This window comes from Budorcas taxicolor, chromosome 3 (genome assembly GCF_023091745.1).
Source record: "Budorcas taxicolor isolate Tak-1 chromosome 3, Takin1.1, whole genome shotgun sequence".
Lineage (NCBI taxonomy): Eukaryota > Metazoa > Chordata > Mammalia > Artiodactyla > Bovidae > Budorcas > Budorcas taxicolor.
The window spans coordinates 99,745,726-99,765,141 of record NC_068912.1 but is presented as its reverse complement, the minus strand read 5'-3'; the positions used below and the strand labels follow the sequence as shown (position 1 = coordinate 99,765,141).

Here is a 19,416-nt window from a genome sequence, read left to right as displayed (position 1 = left end):
TGGAAATAAAAATGGAAGCAGAAACCCTTTTTAAGAACTTGCTTCCTAACTACAGCCTGTAGTGGTAGATGATAGCAGGCATACATTCTGTAACATAAACATCATTCACAAGCAGAGATTTGCTTGATGTAAGATCGAATTGCTGTTTGACTCACATCTACTGCTCTAAATGTAGGTGCAGTGGACTAGAAAACAATCACTGTGTGCAGGTCTCATATATTTTGCAAATTCTTAGGTTTACGACAATCTGCTCATAAAGAACACAGAAGGGCCCAGGACTAGCCCTGCCTGGGACGCAGAAACACTACACATTAGGACAAGACTAACAGTCAGTTCAACTGAGGCTGAGAGAGCTGCTGATATACACTGAAAGTAAGGATGGCTTCCCTGCGTCTGTGTCAACTGTGACACCCCAAATCAGGCCCCAGGTACCTTTTCTGGAGATTCACAAAGTATATTTTCTGGCTTCAGATCACGATGAGCAATGCCTGAAATGACAAAGAACAAAGAAATGGTTAACATACACACAATTATCAAACATTCCACACACAATTAATTTTCCCAAATGCTGTCGTTCGCAGATTAATTCCCAATTATGGTACATTAAAAAATCAACGAGCTACAGGAGGCAGAAGTAACCAGAGACACAAACAGAAAGCCCAGTTGATTCTGCAAGTTCTTCTGAAGCAGAAGCTTTAGAAGTCTAGCAGGGATAAGAAGGGCTAAATGAATCCCAGCCAGCCCACCTCTTAGCACTGCACTGCCAACTCAGAGTAAGCAGCCTAATACGAACCAGAGCAAAGAGCCCTCCAAACAGCCCTGCTTGGAACAGCAGTGAAGAAATAACTAGTGTCTTGTTTAGGAGCATCTCAGGGGGCTGGATCTACTTTACCTCATTTCTTCTTGTGTGGCCAACTTAAAAAAAAAAAAAGATTCCTTCAGTAGGACTCCCTGAATATTCAGAGGATTGAGAGTTAGTTAACAAATCTCCCAAAGGTTGTCTGACTCCCTTCTTACTTACTCTGCATGTATAAGGCAGTCCTATCAGAAGGTCAGCAAGGACTGCTTTGGCCCAAGGGTGCTGTTCTTAAGAACCTCCCCTGTATTTTGGGCTTCCCTGGTGGTTCAGTGGAAAGAATCCACCTGCCAATGCAGCAGATGTGGGTTCAATCCCTGGATTGGGAAGATTCCCCCTGGAGAAGGAAACAACAACCCACTCCAGTATTCCTGCCTGAATAAGACCGTGGACAGAGCCTGGCGGGCTAGTCCATGGGGTCAAAAAGGAGTAGGACGTGACTTAGGGACTAAACAACAACAATCCCTGCATTTGGTTAGACCTCCTTGAGGGAGACTGCAGGTAGCAGCTTACACGAGGCATTAAAAGCTGCTGACTTGGCCAACAAGGCATCTGGGGGTAAACCATATTCTAACCAAAGACACTGACAAAGACTCATGGCCATGGTGTTCTAGTGGTGGACTCAGAAACCTCCCATTTTCCTCCTGCAGCATGTATGGTGCAGAGATAGAAGAGCTGTAAAATAGAGTAAAAGTCCAACAGCTACTGCTTGGAAGTACTGGGAAGCAGCAGAGGATTCATGGAATAATGGAGAACAGCAGACTCTGCTTCACTATACCTCCCTTGCTGATCAACTTCACCGGCAGCCCTCTGGCTCATCGGCAGGAGGCAGAGGCCCAGCCCACCGGACGCTCTTCACTAGGGAGGAAGAACCTGAGCTCCAGCAGGCTAAGTAACTTCGTCAGTCACCTAATTGAATGAGAACCCAGAGCAACTCAGTCCAGGCTGCACAAATTGAGCCAGGCTGCAACCTGCTGCACTAAAAGTGAAAGATATTTTCCATTACAGCAAGTGCTCCCACAGAAGGATCACAAGCCACACATGGAGCCTTACTCTTCAAATAGATGCCTGTGGCCCCGTCATCCCCCGGTCTGAGAACTAAGAGTCAGGCCATAATAATGGGCCTGCCTCGGTGAGCACACCGGCCATCGAGCTGCTTCAGTTCATTTCCCAGAGGTTGAGCTGCACTGTGTCCAGTATTTAAAAGTATGGAACTTGTTTCAGGCTGACCCATTCTAGCCCAATTCATCTTTCAGGTGTGAAGTTATTTAGAAAACAGCCAAGTTCAGCTGCAAATCGTTTTTCATCCCCTCCAACTTCTAGTCACATGGGCAGTTGGCCATCTAGATGTTAACCAGCTCACTTCAGAACTCCTAAGACACCACCAGCCTCTGGTCCCTGTAGTGCATTCTGGTGAAAATAAATAAATAAATAAGAAATAAAACCACCTTTACCCCCCTCCAAGGTATGGATCTTGTAAAAAGTGTGACCCAGTTTTTGCAATCTACCGAGGCTGCTTGGAGAGCAGTTGTAAATCTCTGTCAGGCAGGTGTTACGTACATGCATCCCAGCTTTCAGAAACAGAACTACTGCTATTCATCATGCTGTGCAAAGTACAGATGCCCCCTTCCAGGAATTTTCATCCCATGTGCAAGTCAGGCCCCTAGTGTGGGCATGGAGCACTTTCCTCAGGCCCCGGAGGAAGTGAGGTGGATCGGTGAGCCTCCCCTCCTGCACACGCCTCACCAGCTGCACTGTATCACTGGCACAAAGCAGGACGCAGGAGCATCATGCCTGCAAGTGGACCTAAGCACTCCTGGCCAATGTCACAGAAGTGAAAGGAGCAGAACTAAGCCTCAAAGTATGCGCTCCACCCCCACCCCAGAAGGCAGGATACTTTTCTTTAAGGGAATTAGTATAAGGAGGAAAAATGCTGCCTGCCTGGTGGCGGTGGAGGGTAGAGGAAATATTTTTGAAGAACTACTATGTGCCAGGCACTGTGCTCCACTGTTACATGTGTACAACACACACACAAGAGACATACAATTATGTAAGCGAATCGATATATAAAAGACCTAGGACAGTGCCTGGCACATAACAAGTGCTACGTAAGTGTTAGCTACTGTTGATGATATCATTCTGATTTCTCTTAATTCTCACCACAGCTCTAGGAGGGAGCCACTGTTACTGGGAGAGCACATAGCTGGTAAAAAAAAAAGGTGAAGCCAGAATTCATTTTTGCCATGGTATTGCTGTTAGGCAAGTTTTCAAATGTATGTGATAGTAAACATATTTCCAGAAATGTGAAAACATATAATGTGCTAAAATATTTAATTGACTACAAAAGTTCTAGATAAGGAACCATACACTGAAGTATAATTCAAACAATAGTAGCCTGCTATTTACCATCACAATCAATGTTCAACAGATACCTCCAACTTACCATGTTAATAGAAAAATGCATTTCCCATTTATTGTGAACAAGATATAAAACTACACATATACTACCATGCCAATTTTGAAAAAAGAGATATGGGTGATATATTTTAAAACACTAGACTGAAAAATACCCAAATATTCATCCTAGAATCTAGGTTGTCTTATGCATGATTTTTGTATTCTTCATTAGTAAAGGAAAAGGTCATTCACATACACACACTCAGACATCCCTTGTTCAACATGAAATCTATTTTTTCCCTTCCTTGCTCTTTCTCCTGTATCCCTAGCCTGCTTAATAGCTCCACAACCACCTGCCATCCCCATCAGAAGTGTAGGCGCCACCCTGGCCTACCCCCCCTCACCGTCGTGGGTGTGCCTGCTAGCTGCACCAGCTCCCAGCCTTCTACCTGGGCTGCCCCTCTCCCTTGGCCCTCAGAGGCAACCAGCCCAACCCACCCACTAAGGCCAAGGCCTGGCTCACCCTTGGTGTGCAGGAAGTCAAGGGCGGCGGCAACATCCCGTACCACTCGGCTGGCTTCTCGCTCATTGAAGTGCTTCTGCTTCTGGATGTGGGCCAGGATGGAGCCTGAAGAGCAGAGGGGGCAGAGGACTGTCTTTTCAGGCTCTAGTAAGAGTAGTACCTTCTCAGAGGCCAAGTTTTCAAAAGTTTCAAGTGGGGACACAGGCTTACTCATCACTGAATGTCCAGCACCAGTGTGGTATCTGGCACAGACCAGGTACCAGCACAAAACTGGACTGAACGGAACTGGACAGCTATCTTCTGCACCTGTTTATGATGAGTGCAGAAGGGCAGATGTGGGGCAGATCTGGCTTCTGAAATCGAAAAGAACTAAAAGTGACTCCACCTGGGGCTGGGGGCCTCTCTAGAGGAACTTTTCCTCCCTTGCATCTGAGCTCAGGTCCAAACAAGAGCACAGTCCTTCAGGTGGAAATGCCACACCTCTACTGGTTGTGTAAAGTCTAGAAAAAGGGAAAAAACTGCTTTCTCTCCTGAAATTTCCCATTTATTATTATTATTGTTGTTGCTGTTATTTTGTTGGCAATGGCTAATATTTATTGAGTAGTTGCTCTGTACCAAGCACTATGTGATATTTTAAAAATAGATTATCTTATCCTCACTGCAACTGGACATAATGTACAAAACAGAGTAATCCTCGCTAACCTGAAGCCAAGAAAGGTTAAGCAACTTGTTCCAGGCCATGTATCAGTAAATGGTGGCGTCATCAGGACTCGAGCCCAGTAAGTCTGGCCCTGGAGCCTGTGCAGACCTCTCCTCAGCAGGACTTGTGGTTTGACTGCTTCGGGGATAGAATCCCTGAGCCAACCAATCATTCTTTTTTACCCACTGAGTCTGGCCTCAGTAGAGCTGTGCTCTGAGTGATACGGCTACAGATGAACCTGGCTGCATCAAGCATCTCAGAACAGGTAATTCACAGTGCTAGTGCCGCTGGGTGAAGCAGGGCACACACAGGCATGAGCATATGGCTTGGTTCCATGTGGTCTGTGCTCACCACTGGAAGCCAGAATTTCTGGCCTGAAGGTGCTGTCTCTGTGTCCTACAAATGGCACATGTTTACTTATTATCTCTGGCTTTTGATGTGGGAAGAGGATGAAAGATCTTTCACTTGCCAGAGTAAACAATCAAAGGATCCCAATACACTGTGGAACATTCTGAGAAAACTGGCTCTAGGTTAAGTCTTGGGATTGCTCAAGTCTTGTTTCCAAATTTGTTAAAAGGGAAGGTGAAGAGTACATGTCTATAATAGCCCCCAGTACACCCAATTGTTTTAATAATACTAACAGCTGACATTTGTTAAACCTTTAATGCCCACTGGGCACTGAGCTAAGCATTTCACATGAATTATCGCATTTAATCTTGACAGCGTTCCAAGGAGGTAGGAGCTGTCATTTCCCCTATTTACAGATTACAGAGAGTACCATTTAGAAAGTTTAGATGACTTGCTCAAGGTCACATAGCTAGTAAGAGACGGAGCTCCCTTAACCAGCTAGCCCCTCCCCGTGTAGACCTCCACTCCGTTCCAGACATCCTCCTTAACCTTCACCTTGCAAATGTGACCTAGGGATGGGCGAGTGATAGGGAGGGAAGGGGCTTCTCTATGTCAGAAAAGCAACTTAAATATATATTCCAGCGATCATGTGTGTGGGTAAAGGCAGTAGCAGTGGTGGTCGAGAATGGCATCTTTCCATCTGCAGGACGGCACTTCTCAGGCCTCCTTTCTATCCCCGTCTGTGTCCTAAACAATGTGTCCCTCCTCTCCTCTGGTGAGCCTTTTTGGACTTTGTAGTGTATGTAAAAGCTTCTGCCCCATAATTAATTCCATTAAATAGTGAAATGTCAAAACAATGGATTGATAAATTGATGATGAAATATATCTATATATGAGCCCTATTATAATGAGAAGGCATTTATAGAATGTACATACCAATGACATTCTAAGTCCTGCAAAATGCTAATTATCATCCTTCCCTCCGGCCTCCCTTCTCCCAAACCAAGGGCAGTTTTAAGTCCTTCATCCTTTTTATTAGCTTGACTCATTTTAGAAGTCTCTGGGATTCATGATGGATGATCACTACCCTGGGTCTTAATCAGAAGTCCGAACACACGCTCAACAGTAAGTACCTCCTTGCAATTTCTCAAAGACCAAGTAAAACCTTGTGTCGTCTTCAAAGAACTCAATCAGCTCCAAAATGTGCCTTAAATAGGGAAAAATAGGAGGAAAAAAAAAGGGAAAATGGTGTTATAGATTGACGCTCACTTTTAAATAGACAAAAAAAAAACCAGATGCTCTGTAACGGGCAGAAATCAACTTGAAATCGGAATGCTTATTAAAGACCCAGGTTTAAGAAGCAGCCAACGGTGTTAGCAAGATTCAGGTCACCTTATCTTTCCATAATGTTTAGTCTCTGGTGTTTTCACCAAGTCTGTGCTGTCAAACCCCAACCCTAAAACCCACTAGGTAGAGTTATAAAAAAAGTCCCGGTCACATTAAACTGAATAAAATCTGCAGCCAACTGGAAGCAATTGCGGCTAATAACACTGAATAGTAGGTGTGTGTCCTGGAGGCAAGCAGCAAATAATTACTTGCCCTCCCTCTTGCCCATAAATCACGGGGCAGTATTTACATTGCCTGGAGAAAATGGAAACATCTGTCAAATAGACTTGGGGCCTAACGTGGGCACTGCTAGACCCTAACTGCTAAGCGCTACTTAATGAAACGGCCGCGCTCCCCGCCACCGTAGCACTTGTGGCCTTCCCCGGTGAGCACTCTCTGTCTGCCTGAGCATTACTGCGCTCTGCCAACAAGGTCGTCTTGTAACTCAGTAGGGAAGCCACCAGCCTGGATATCAGAGGTGTTGGGGGCTTTTTTTCTTTTAAAGAATGAAATAAACCAAGTAGAGTCTGTAATGCTGAACTCAAAAGCTGCAGGGCTGAAAATAAAAATCTGTCTCTCATAAAAAAATGCTGACCACTTTGGGACAGACATCAGGCTTTTACTAGCAAAAAGGCGGCCGAATAAGATGGCCAAAATGGCCTAATTTGAAAGAAGATTGTAGAGGCAGTGCCTGGAGTTAAATCAACAGCAGCCCCCTTCTTCCAGGCTTAATGACAAAGCCATCAATACCGGCCACTGGCTCCCTGCTGACCCTGCCATGACAGGAGAGAGCGGGAAGCGGAGTCTTAGAGGTGACCCTGATTTAAAGCCACAGTGGGAGAGCCATTCATTCAGAGCTGGTGGTGAGCAGAATAAGATGGGGCTAGAGAACACCTTGGCCCAGTTATCAAGCCAAGAGTGTTAAACAAGGTTTCAGGACCCTTTGTAGTAGCTGAAAGTCAAAGTTGCTCGGTCATGTCCAACTCTTTGCAACCCCATGGACTGTATAGTCCACGGAATTCTCTAGGCCAGAATACTGGAGTGGGTAATTTTTCCCTTCTCCAGGGGATCTTCCCAACCCAGGAATTGAACCCAGGTCTCCTGCATTGCAGGTGGATTCTCTACCAGCTAAACCACGAGGAAAGCCCAAGAATACTCGAGTAGGTAGCCTATCCCTTCTCCAGCGGATCTTCCCGACCCAGGTATTGAACAGGGGTCTCCTGCATTATAGGTGGATTCTTTACCAGCTGGGCTATGAGGGAAGCCCTAGTAGTAGCTGCACACATGTAAATATGCTAGAAAAAGAAAACAGCACAAATAGTCTTCACAGTTATTATCATCCTCATCTATTTACTAAAGCAGGTCCCTATAGATTTCTACTAGGCAACACTCAACCTACTTTCTACAGGTGCTTGCAAGAAATAAAACCTGTTTTTTTTCCAAGCAGCCACTGATTCAGATTGCTTGCTCTTCTAATTTGCCTAAATTCCTGGTATGTATAGTACTTCAGCCTACACAGAAGACAAGCTTCTTTGCTGCTGCTGCTTCTCTCTCTCTCTTTCTCTTTTAAAAATTGTAAGATGGAAGGAGTTATATACAGTTGCGGGGGAAGGAGCAAGAGCTAACTGCTGGGGTTGGGAGATGGTGAGAAACAACTTCCTTTTCTGCAGCCAACCATCCCCCCAAGAGAAGCAGCAAGTCACCCAACACTATACTCACTTGTTTCCTTGACACTGATAGAGCGTCTCCACCTCCCGAAATACCCTGCTCCGACTGTGCCCTGCATGTTTTTCGATGATCTGTGTGAAAAATAAAACCTGTCATATACACCTACCTGGTCAAAACACTCCCAACAGGTGCCCTCTGGCAGAGCACAAGGCCAAATTCAGCCCAAATCCAGTGTCAAGCACAAGTCTGGAGTAGGCCATGGCGATGCAGGCACTGTGGTTCTGTCAGCAAAGCAACAGACTGGTCCCAGGACCTTCTAGCCCACCTGTTTGACTCTGGCCAAGTACATCGCCATCGAAGCCTGTGAGGGCACTACCCCAGCAGCCAGGGAGACTGAGGCAGCCAGCAAGACAAAGAACCAGCTCTCCCAAGCTCCTATTCTGAAGGCATCTCTCTCTGCCTTAAGGCTAAGAACTTACAAGCCCTACTGAAGGATCTCCTAGTGCTGGAGGAAGAGCAAGGGGATAAGGGATACAGTGAAGAGGAAATAAAGCTCCAACACCCAGCTCAGATGCCGCTTCTGCAATTCTTCTGAGAACTTACCCTTTGGCAGGCACTGTATGAAGTCATTTAGGTACATAATCTCAGTTAATCCTTACAACACAATCCCGAAAGAACAGGCAAAGGTAAAGCATTTTGCCCACAGCTCTGCTAAGTGGTAGGCTGCCATTCAAGCCCATAGCTGCTTCTAAAGCCCTTGCTGTCCAACATCCGCTTATATCCTACACAACTTTGCTCAGAGAACCTGGAGGCTCTGTCTCTCCAATGATGCTGTGAGCTGCTCCCCCTCCCTACCTATACCTGGAGATGCTTGGCAAGTAGTGGCTGAAGGAATGGGCCAGCCAACAGATGAGCAAGGGGGTTATGCGGGGACTGGCTTACTCTGCACATCTCTGTAGACCCATCCAGAGCCCCAAACCACTGCGGGTAGAGCCTGTGAGCAAGTCTTCTGCAGAGCTGGCACTGTCTGGCAGTCCCATGTGTGGGGTGGGCAGACATCTGGGTCCTTCATCCCAAGACTGTCACCAAAGACACTTCAAGTGTCTCCAATATGTAGCAGCACGCACATCTACAACCAAGTGTAATTTTCTAAATAAGTCCAAGTTGGTTAGTAAACCGATGGACTCCAGTTCTGAGCTGTCAGAGAGGTGTGGTTCTGGGGCACAGAAGCTATTCAGCTTGTTCGTTCATCAGGCAGATCAAAGTTAGGAAGAAATTCCCAGCAGGCAACTATCCAGCATAGCTGGATGGCACGATTTTCTCTGAGGAGGCAAACAGCTCTTGCTACCAGAGATCGCAGGGGTGTGCAAAACATGGAAAACTATGAGGAGTTACAAGGGAGGCTGAGGACCAGGTTATCTTGAAATTCCATTCCAAGAGTAAGACTCTAGGATTCATCAGTTGGATGGCTGTTATGCAAAGCCCTAATAAAATCAAGTATAGTGGAGCCAGGCTGGAGAAGTAGCCCACATCTGGGGCACTTTCAAAGAACAGGAGAGCTGTGAGACATGGGCAGCACTGCTGAAACTGAAGCATTGCCCCGCCTAGGTCTGATATTTGCCCAAAGATGCCAGGGAGCATGGAGGAAGGGCAGCCTTGAAGAAGTAGTTCTGTCATCCACAAATGTATTAAATATTTGACAATCCATTTACATTTACCCACTTAGGCATATTCTAAAAAATTACTTGAAATTTATACTGATCTGTTTAGAACAAGGAATCAAGATAATGCTTTTGCTACCACATGAAGCAACACTCCAGCAAAAAGGGCTGTGGCTTAGCAAAAGTGTTCTCCTTTATAAATCCATCTGGGACTATGACCATGTGGTTAAAAGGAGAAACATGTCTTTCAGAAGCCAGTTTGGCTGGGTTTACCCATTTGAAGCAGCGATGAGAGCTGCTGGCTCAGGCAGATGTCTTGAAAACTTTGGTGTGCACCAGAATCACCTGGATGGTTCAAATTAACGTTGCTGGGGCCTGCCCCAAGTTTCTGATTCAGCAGGTCTAGGATAGAGTCAGATAATTTGTGTCTCTAACAAGTTCCCAGATCATCAAGTTGTGCTGATGCTGATAATGCAGGGACCACACTTTGAGAACCACTGCTTTAGATCCAACCCTTCTTTCATGTAGCGTCAGCAAACAGAAGAGCAGAGGGGCAAGGTAAGCCACTCTGAGGTCATATAGCAGGAAAATACTTCTCGTGCCCCAAAGCTGAGCACTTAGTCCTTGTCAACACTCTGTTGTACATCACTTGTACAGCATCTTGTAAACTGTGCAGTGTTTCTACCTCTACCAGTTCATTTTTGTTTCCATCTTCATAACCACTGCATGAGATTGGAAGGGTTGGTATAATTATCTTCCTTCTAGAAATGTGAGAACTGAGACTCAAAGAGGTTCAGTGACTTGTCCCAAGTGAAATAGTAGTAGTTTGTCAAAAAAGAGATTCAGACAGGTCTTCTAATTCCAAATCTGACTGTTTTCTGAAGCTGACTTCATTCACCAGAGGCATTGCCCTAAGCACTTTACACATATTAACTTACTTAAACCTCACAACAATACCATATAAGTTCTATTATTACACTCATTATACAGGTGAAGAAACTGAAGGACAGAAAGGTTAAGTAACTTGTCCAATGTTACACAGCAAGTAAGTAGAGAAATCACTGAATCCAGTGAATACAGCTTTGGAGCTCCCATTCTTATTAAGCCACTATGCTGTGAAATGTAAAATGTATCTGGTTTAGGACAAGCTGGGACTCACTATCTGCAAAGTAAATTCTGGCATCTAGATGAGACACTCACTTTGACAGCATACTCGTTGCCATTCTGCAGGCTCACGGCAACTTGAACTTTGGCATTGGCTCCCTCTCCCAGCAGTTCAGAGGTCAGCTTGTACACATCTAGAGGTGAAATGGAGGAGAAGCATAACAAGATGAGTCACCCCTTTGCAGAGAAGGAAAGAAGAGCTGTGTCACTTGGCTTCCCCAGTCTGACAGCGCAGGTGCTCAAGGACCCGGCAGTGCTCATTGATGAGAAAGGCCACTAGTGCTGCCGGCTGCCTTGGGACTCAGCTTCACGACAAGCAGGTCTCATCGCAGGATCTTGTTCCTCATTTTAGAGATGAGGTCAGTGAAGGGGGTTCAATTCAGCACATGCTTCCCAAGCACCTACTGTGTGCCAGACAACCTGTCAGACTCACAATAGGGACAGAGTGAGGAATAAAATATAGTCCCTGGCCTTTGAGAGTCACAGTCTGCTGGGGAAGACAGACAGGTATGTACACAAGTGACCCCAGAATAAACCAGAGAGGGATGAAACACAGTAAGAAAAAAAAGAGCAGGGGAAGGGGAAGGGGAAGGTTAAATCTGCTCAGTGGATCTGGGGGATCCTCACAGAAGGGATGCGATCTGACTGGACATCATTCATTCACTCACTCATTTGTTGAGCACCTACCACATGACCAGTGCTAGGAACTGGTGATACAAAGGGGAATAAAGCACTGCTTTATTTTATACCACACATAGCGGAAGTCACTGGAGATTTCTGAGAAGTTTCCAGCAGTTGCCCACAGGAAACAGGAGAGAGAAGTAAGATGCAAACGGATGCCTCGAGGTTTTTAGAGTGCTGAGTCAGAGTGATTCTAACACAGCAATAGCCCTGGGTCAAAAGTATATTTAGGTGATCTCCCAGGCTCACGAACAGCACAAGCTCTCTGAACCCCTTCCAAAGGAAGCCACAGCTCCATCAAGGCCTCTGCTGAGCTGACCTCTTCCTCCCTTGGCTACTGTTCTTCACCTTTTTCCTTTAAAGGTAGCCTAGCATTAAAACCCGCAGAATACTGTTAACCATGAAATTAGATTTTATCACTTAGTTATGAGAAACTCCATAATTGCACAAGTCATCTGTGAATAACAGGAAATACTCTCTTGTTCATTGAAAGAGAAAGACCTGTTGATTTGGAAACTATTCTAAAACCCATGGGACTTTTGTTCATTCCCCACCTTCACCCTCTCTGCCATACACACATTATTGTTAAACACAAATAGACAAAACCTTACACTAAGCACCTTCTTGGTTCCATCACTGTTTGGTCTTACAGCTGTTTGTATTTTAAATGACATGCTTCTCTCACAATGGATACTTGGATAGTAGCCCCTGCACACGTCAGGACAGGTTGGTGGCTGGAAGTCCAATATTCCAAAGGGTTTGTTTTAGGACTTACAAAGGGTTTGTTTTAGGACCACTCTACAAAACAATCAATTCACTAGTTATGTCTGCAGTGCTGGAAAGAGGGACCATACAGGGAAGCTATTTCAAGTCTCACAATGAAAGAAACAAAAGTAGATGCTGGGGGTCACTCCGTCATTCCTTGGTTACTCCTAGGAATAATGACTGAAACTTGCAGGTGTGTCCAATGAGTCACTTCATCCCATCTAGTGCCCAGTGATAGCAGGACCAGCTCTGAGCCTAGTGCCTCACAGTGTTCAAAATGTTTGATGACCTGATCATGTCCCCTGAACACAACATGCACTGTTCAAATGGAGTCAGTCATCCAGCACAAATAGCTGCAATCTCTAGGAGCTGAATTCTCTACTGATAGAAGGTTTACGTCTCTTTCTTTTTTTTCTGGTCTGGCCATGCCACATGGCCTGCAGGATCTTAGTTCCCCAACTAGGGACCAGGCCATAGTAGTGAAAGTGCGGAGTCCTAACCAGTGGACTGCCAAGGAACTGCCTAGAAGATTTAAGTTTCATTTGCAGCCACAGCCTTTGATGTTTCATCTTCTTCTGCCATGGTTGTTCCACCTCTCAGCAGCTCCTCCAAGACTAGCGGAGGGAAGGATTACATCTGAAAAGGGGCTGAAACATACTAGGCGACCTTGCTCCATATGCGACTGTGATAGGCTGCCTTTCTGTTCCGTGATGAAGGGCTCAGACCATTCAGAGGAGGCCTGTGCATCATCTGGGAGCTTTTCCCATCCTGGTGCTCTCTCTCTGTCACCCCCTTTCTATAAACCGTCTCATCTTCGCCTTTTAAAAAAAATTTTCTCAGCTTAAAAGTGTATTAGCTAGCGCTGCCATATCTAGATACCACCGACTGGGTGGCTTAGACCATAGAAATGCATTTTTGCACAGTTCTGGAGGCCATAAGTCCAAGATTCGAGGTGCTGCCAGATTTGGGGTCTATGAGGCTTACAGACACCACCTTCTTGCTGTGTCCTCACGTGGCTTTTTCTTTATGCTCATGTCTCTCACTCCTATCTTCCGTGCCTATCACATGGAGAAACATGAAGCTGGCTCTGAGATCTATACTCAGGGCTTCCAGGATGCTGGTATACCTGGGGAGTCAACGACCCAGCTCTAAGAGATCAAAGAGAGTGACCAACCTTCAAACTTTCCTGGCAAGGAATCAGTGGCCCGGGCCTTCCGCTTCTTCTTCTTCCTCTTGTCACTTTCTGCAATGGGAACGGGTTCACTGCTACCCATCTCTGGGAGAAGAGAGGAGATGGATCGGAAATATCACTGGACTGATCAAGCTATAAGTTCACCCAGAAGAAAGAGGAGGGGGGAGACCCAGGAGCTTTACACTCATGGCTTTTAAATATCTATGAGGACTATTGATCTGTTTTGACCCAGGAGGCAAAACTAAAGGCGAACCATTATAGGAGATCATTAACTGTGGAAAGGAATTCAGACAGATGGGCTAGATTAAAAGTGGATAGCAGAAGCCTGCTGAAACCAAGCTCATTAGCACATGGATTGAGATGTGCCACCAAACTGAGCAATGAATCCTTAAGCAGAATCCTACCTGTGACATCTTCCAGCCTCAGCACCAGAAAGGTAGGACCCAGCGAGCTAAGCAGAAATGGAGATGGGTTTGAGAGGGCAGTCCATACAAATGAAATGACATGTTCAGTAACACCCCTGCGGATGTGCAAAGGATTCAAAAGGTCCTCAGTGGAGACTGCTTCTGTGAAGTACAACAGGGCAGGGGTTTGGTTTGAGGGTGGCCCTAAATTCCTTCATGTCCAAGAGCATAGACTTGAGGGCCTGTGAGGCACACTCTCCCTCCTTAGCTCCTTATTTCAGAGGATGCAGGTAGGGTCCACTCAGAAGTCTGCCGTTAACAGGTCTATGCCGTGTTGCTGGATTCAGTTATTTTACAAAAACATTATTATCTCTCCCTGGAAGGCACCTGGCTCCCCACCTTAAAGGGAGGATTTGTGAGGCAGACATTTAGACACTGGACAGAAAAGGGTACGGCCAGAGAAAATAAAGCAGGAGACTGAGAGGGGGAAAGAGAAAAGGAGGAATAATGAACCAGTGGCCAATCACAGTCCTGTTTCTAAGACACTCTAGTAAGGGCCTTCCCCTGTTAAAGATAAATTACTTATAGAACATGTCATGCCCTTGATCCAGAGTGGAGCCTTAATACCCTTTGCCTGCAGTTAGAAATAATAAGATTTCTCTGAAGTCTCTGGGTCTAAATCCCCACCAGGGTGATTAAACCTTTACATCCTTCTAAAATAGAGGCGCTCGAGTGCTGATGGGGTATACAATGTGAGAGACTTTTAGACCAACCTTCAGTAAACACAGGCTTGGGTTGCTGGATTTCTTTCTTTTTTTTTTCTGAGATTTTGAAGTGGAAGCTGGCTCTTTGCCCACTGAGGGGAAAGGCCTACTCTCTACTCAGAGGACCCCAGCTGAACACGATCAGAAAATTGGCAAGTCTGCTCAGGAAGACAGATTAGAGCCTAGGCATAGCTACTGTACATTGTTCTCAGAAGCAAGTATGCAACAGCCACTGGGAGAAAGCACACAGAACAATGGCACGTTTCAATAGCACAATCCAGAAAAACCTGGGTAAGCAGCCAAGTGTCTGACAGCTCAATGGAGGTGCATTCTTCCTTCCCTTCCGTTTTTAGGATCCGCGGACAGCAGACTTTCATTTCCATTTTAGAGTACAGATGAGCACGTGAAGAAAAGGAATCCACAAAGGATCTCTACTACTCTAGCTGACAGCTTTAAGCACAAGATGTATCTGGGGACTGCAACATGCTATGAATTCAAAGAACCGAACTTAAACATTAGCACCCCAAGATCCATCCTCCCAAAGGGAGACTAAAAGAAAAAGAGACGCCCAACATAGTAAGAAATTCTACAGAAATAAAACACAGGGTCACTTGTCTTCAAGACCCCAGGAAGGGGACACTGGGCAAGGGGACAGCAGGCTGAGGAGGGACCACTGTCCCTCTTGCCCTGCCCTTGTGCGCAGTCCAGTGGCAAGCCCCCTCCCACCTGGCCCCACATCTATTTTCTCACTAGCACTGTGAGCCAAGTGCAGAGTGGACAGATCTGGGATTCACTTCTCTTTTTCCTTCCCCTGTCCACGCTCTGAAGGAGGGCTGAAGGACAAGCAAAACAGCCCAAAGGCAGCAATGGAGAGGCACAGCAAGAGAGCTGGCGGCATTATGGTTCACGGGGGACGCTCAGACATACTTATGACTCTAGCTAGAAAACCCTGTTAGTCGCAATTTATACTTGGTTTTCACCACAGCAGGGCTGAGGGAGCCTCTCGTGGAAGCAGCATACCTCTGAGCACTGCCACACATGCGATATAAGATTTTATGGCTTCACACACAAAAAGATAGAGTACCTGGTCTATTCTGCATGGATTCCAAGGGAAGAGGGTATGCCAGAAGGGACAGATGGTTAAGACTTTCCCTGGAAACAGAACTTGTTGAAGGAGAGTTGTTTTTGAAACTAGGAAGAAAAAAATGCAGGAAGGCAGTGAAGTGAAAAAACATATTTAACTTCCCTGTTTACAGTGGGGGGTGGGTGGGGCAGGAAGTGGGATGGGGATGTGTCATCTTACCAAAGGGCTGAAAGCTCTTTACCTGGAGACTGTCCATGCACTCTCTTGGGACCTTCGTTTATTATGTGTGTAATCATTTGATAAAGGCTTCCTCAGGGTGCGAGGCTCCACAATCAAGCTGGTCCTTGGCTCACCTCCTTTCCTTGGCCTAAGAACTCCTCTCAGCCATCAAAGCCCAGCTCAAAAGTCTCCTCTCTCTTATAATAACTTAAGGTCTTCACAAATACTTTGGAAATCTATGCAAAGAGATTCCTGTACTGTACTGTGTAGGGTCCTCCAGCCACTGCTTCCAAACACCCTGCTGGCACTAATGCTAGAGCACCGGGGCTACTGGGCCTTGAGCTCTCTCCAGCGTCCTAAAGGCCAGAGCTGTCTTCACCTGCTCACCCCTGTGTCTTCTAAGTAAATCATGGTGCAGTCAGATGCATACCAGGCTTCAGAAAATGTGTACTGAAGTAAAAATGACAGGAGAGGACATACACCCTTGGGCTTAGGTGCAGGCCTGTCACCAGGCCCTCTACGTGCCAAGTGCACACACTGAAAGAAATACAGGGACACCTTTGCCCTGTAGGCAGCACAGAGAATCCATTCACTGAGTTCCCTGAAACACTCCCTCTCAACAAAGCCCCCTGACTGAAAGGCCCTTAACTTTCTAGCAAGAAGCCTTGTCTCTGCTACAGGATCAGCTGATGTGCCAGCACTTCCTTCATGCCTGAAGACAGACCTCAGCTAGCACTTCACTGCCCCCAGCCCTTGCTTTCCTCTTGGGCGAGGCTTAGGGGTCCACTGCTCATGTACCAGTGGAGGTGGAGCTGGAGAGGAAGCACACTGCTGACAGGAAAGGCGTGTGGGCTTGGCATCAGGAGACCTAGTAACAGTTCAGTTCAGATATTACCAGATGTAGCACCAAGACCAAGTTACTTTGCCTCTTCAAAGTGCCAGTTTCCTCATCTACAGATTAGGCTTAAGAATAATACCTGCCCTTTCCAGCAATGCTGTGAGGATCCAGTGTTTTACATAAGATAGAGGTGTTTCAAAAACCACGTGTATGCACAAGTCTGTATGCACATACACAGAGGAGAAAGACTAGACAGAAATACATACAAGTGTTAAACTATGACAATCTGAAAGAGTGTTGACGATGCACCAAGCACAGGTATTTCACATACATTATCTCTAACTCTCGCAATAATCGCCAAAGGTAAGCACTTCACCATATTTCAAGTGAGGAAACTGAGGCTCAGAGGTTAAATTATCTGTGTGTGCTAGCTGCTCAGTTGTGTCTGATTTTTTGTGACTCTATGAGCCTGCCAGGCTCCTCTGTCCATGGGATTCTCCAAGCAAGAATACTGGAGTGGGTTGCCACTCCCTTCTCTAGGAGATCTTCTCAACCCAGCATTTGAACCCAGCTCTCCTGCATCATGGGCAGATTCTTTGCTATCTGAGTCATGAGGGAAGCTAAATTATCTACTCAGTGCTGCCCTTTCAAGTCCAGGTTACGTCTGGTCTATAGCAGTTTTCTCTGTGTGATGGGGTGATTTTTATTTTCTTTATATTTTTCAGTATTCTCCAAATGGTATCAATGATGTTTACTATTTTATTTAGTGCTATTACTGTTTCAGTCAAGTTTTTATTTTTCAACAAAATATACAATAATATTTCTCTAACATACATTTGAATTTAGTCTGTACAGCTTTACAAATTATACCTAGATTTCTTTATACTGAAATTCAACATTAGACAGAGGAAGAAAAACATTTCAAGAATTCTGGTGCCTCGAATATATCATTTTTGTAATTATGAAAAACAACAAATACCATTTTAATTTTTATCTTTATAAATACTATTTTTTTAAAAGGAAAAACTTTGTGAAAAAAAAAAAACAACTCTAAAATAATGCATTGAACACCTGTGTCTGAGATACACCCTTTTAAGTCCTGGCTCTTCACATTGTGTGAGCTTTGGTAAATTGCTTCGCTTCTCTGAGGATCAGTTTCTTTATATACAAAATAAGGCCAGAGTAAGACCCCCGGCTCTCTACATCAACAAGAATTTTGTGAGGATCAAATGAAAAACAAGAAGTGGAAGCACTGCTGACTTATTAATTCAACAAATACTATATTTATTGGGCACCTACTGGCTGTCCAGCGCTAGACACTGAGAACACAAGAGAAGACACAGTCTCTACCCTGATGGAATTTAAATCCACTGGAATTTAAAACCATTTCAATTCAGTGGGATAAGTACTACGACAGGGGAGTACCAGGTGCTGTGGAGCAAAAGACAGGCATTCATCTCAGTTTGGTCACTAGAGGAAGGGACAGCTAAGCTGACACCTGAAGGATGAGCAGGAACCAGCCAGGCGGGGGCTGGGGAGAGAGAGAGAGGAGGTACACGTGCTAAGGCCTGCAGAAGAGGCCGCGTGGCCGGCTGGTGCCATGTAAGTTGTTCAGGCTGGCTGGAATGCAGAGGATGTGGGGAAGTGGTGATAAGCTAGTTGAAGGGGTGAGCAGACGCAGATCATACGCTGTCTCAGCATCAAAGTATCATCACCACCACCAGTTTATGTGTTTCTATGTCTCGGCATAAGTTTATCTTGCTTTCTCCATTAAAATAAGAGGAGGGATGCATAGTCTCCTTTCTTTATTTATCCACTTCCATTATCAAGTGGAAGTGTAGTAGGTGTTAAAGATATGATCCAACCACCAACCTGGCTCCTGCATGTGGAGAGGGCCCAGAGAACTCACAGAGCACAAATGGGTTAAGGGGGCTTACCCCGTAGAACTACAAGAGCCACAGATATTCCTGACATGCAAGTACCCATCCACTGTTCAGCCCACAAGCTGGCCTCAAGGCCCAGCTTCTGACAGAACTGTGTCATTTCTCCACGAAGTCTTAGGAGCCACACTGCCCCCAAAGGCACCAGATCTGTTCGCCACCTTTCGGTAGAGCTTAGAGAGAACCAACCAGCACGAACATCTGGTACGTGGCACCAAAGATGATCATTCTTCCCCAAGAACATGATTTTGCTAGCTAAGTCGGCTTGGCAAACTTAGTTCACGCTCCTCTCCCATCTACCCTAGAATTCTTGTTAAGGTCTATAATTCACTTTCCAACCTGTGAGAGGAGTTCCCTTAGTCACTGGAGCTTTCTAGAGAATGAAGTGGTGACCGTAAGCTGCTGAGGATAATTATCCATTCAGCTGTCTTCTCAGTCATCAGCTGGCTAAGGGCCCCCAAACAAATGGAGAACTAAGAAAATGAAAGGAAGTCGAGGAAATGAAAGGAAGGGCGATGGACACTCCTAAGGAAGAGGCTGGGACTAAGGAATCTGGGCAGAGGATGAGGCAGGGAAGAGGAGCTGGGGAGCCTGGCCTGGAACATTTACTTCTCTGAAGCAGTAGTAACAGTAGCGGTAGCAGTACACACGCCACACTGACTTGATGCTTACCACACGCCAGGCAAAGTTCTAAGCATTCTACAAATACCACAGTTTACATAAACTGACTTACTCAATTGTTAGAACTCTATAAGGTAAGTATAATTATTATACACATTTTACAGATGAAGAAACTGGGTACAAACAGATTAAGTAATCTGCCACA

The 19,416-nt window shown here is 45.6% G+C and overlaps 1 protein-coding gene across 5 annotated transcripts in view; it reads right to left on the bottom strand.

Moving 5' to 3' along the window:
• Nucleotides 1–19,416, bottom strand: part of MKNK1 (MAPK interacting serine/threonine kinase 1) — a 45,154-nt gene that overhangs the window by 10,491 nt on the left and 15,247 nt on the right. For 2 of the 5 annotated variants that reach the window (XM_052636726.1, XM_052636727.1), the window contains exons 3-9: nucleotides 15,594–15,700; nucleotides 13,324–13,425; nucleotides 10,740–10,837; nucleotides 7,930–8,009; nucleotides 5,958–6,031; nucleotides 3,777–3,881; nucleotides 433–488 (exon numbers count right to left, since the gene is read on the bottom strand). In XM_052636726.1, coding sequence (XP_052492686.1) covers nucleotides 433–488; nucleotides 3,777–3,881; nucleotides 5,958–6,031; nucleotides 7,930–8,009; nucleotides 10,740–10,837; nucleotides 13,324–13,425; nucleotides 15,594–15,609 — 531 coding nt within the window. In that variant the 5' untranslated portion in view covers nucleotides 15,610–15,700. Of the gene's footprint in view, nucleotides 1–432; nucleotides 489–3,776; nucleotides 3,882–5,957; nucleotides 6,032–7,929; nucleotides 8,010–10,739; nucleotides 10,838–13,323; nucleotides 13,426–13,745; nucleotides 13,793–15,593; nucleotides 15,701–19,416 lie in introns of all 5 variants that reach the window. The other 3 variants (XM_052636729.1, XM_052636730.1, XM_052636728.1) reach the window with 3 other exon arrangements.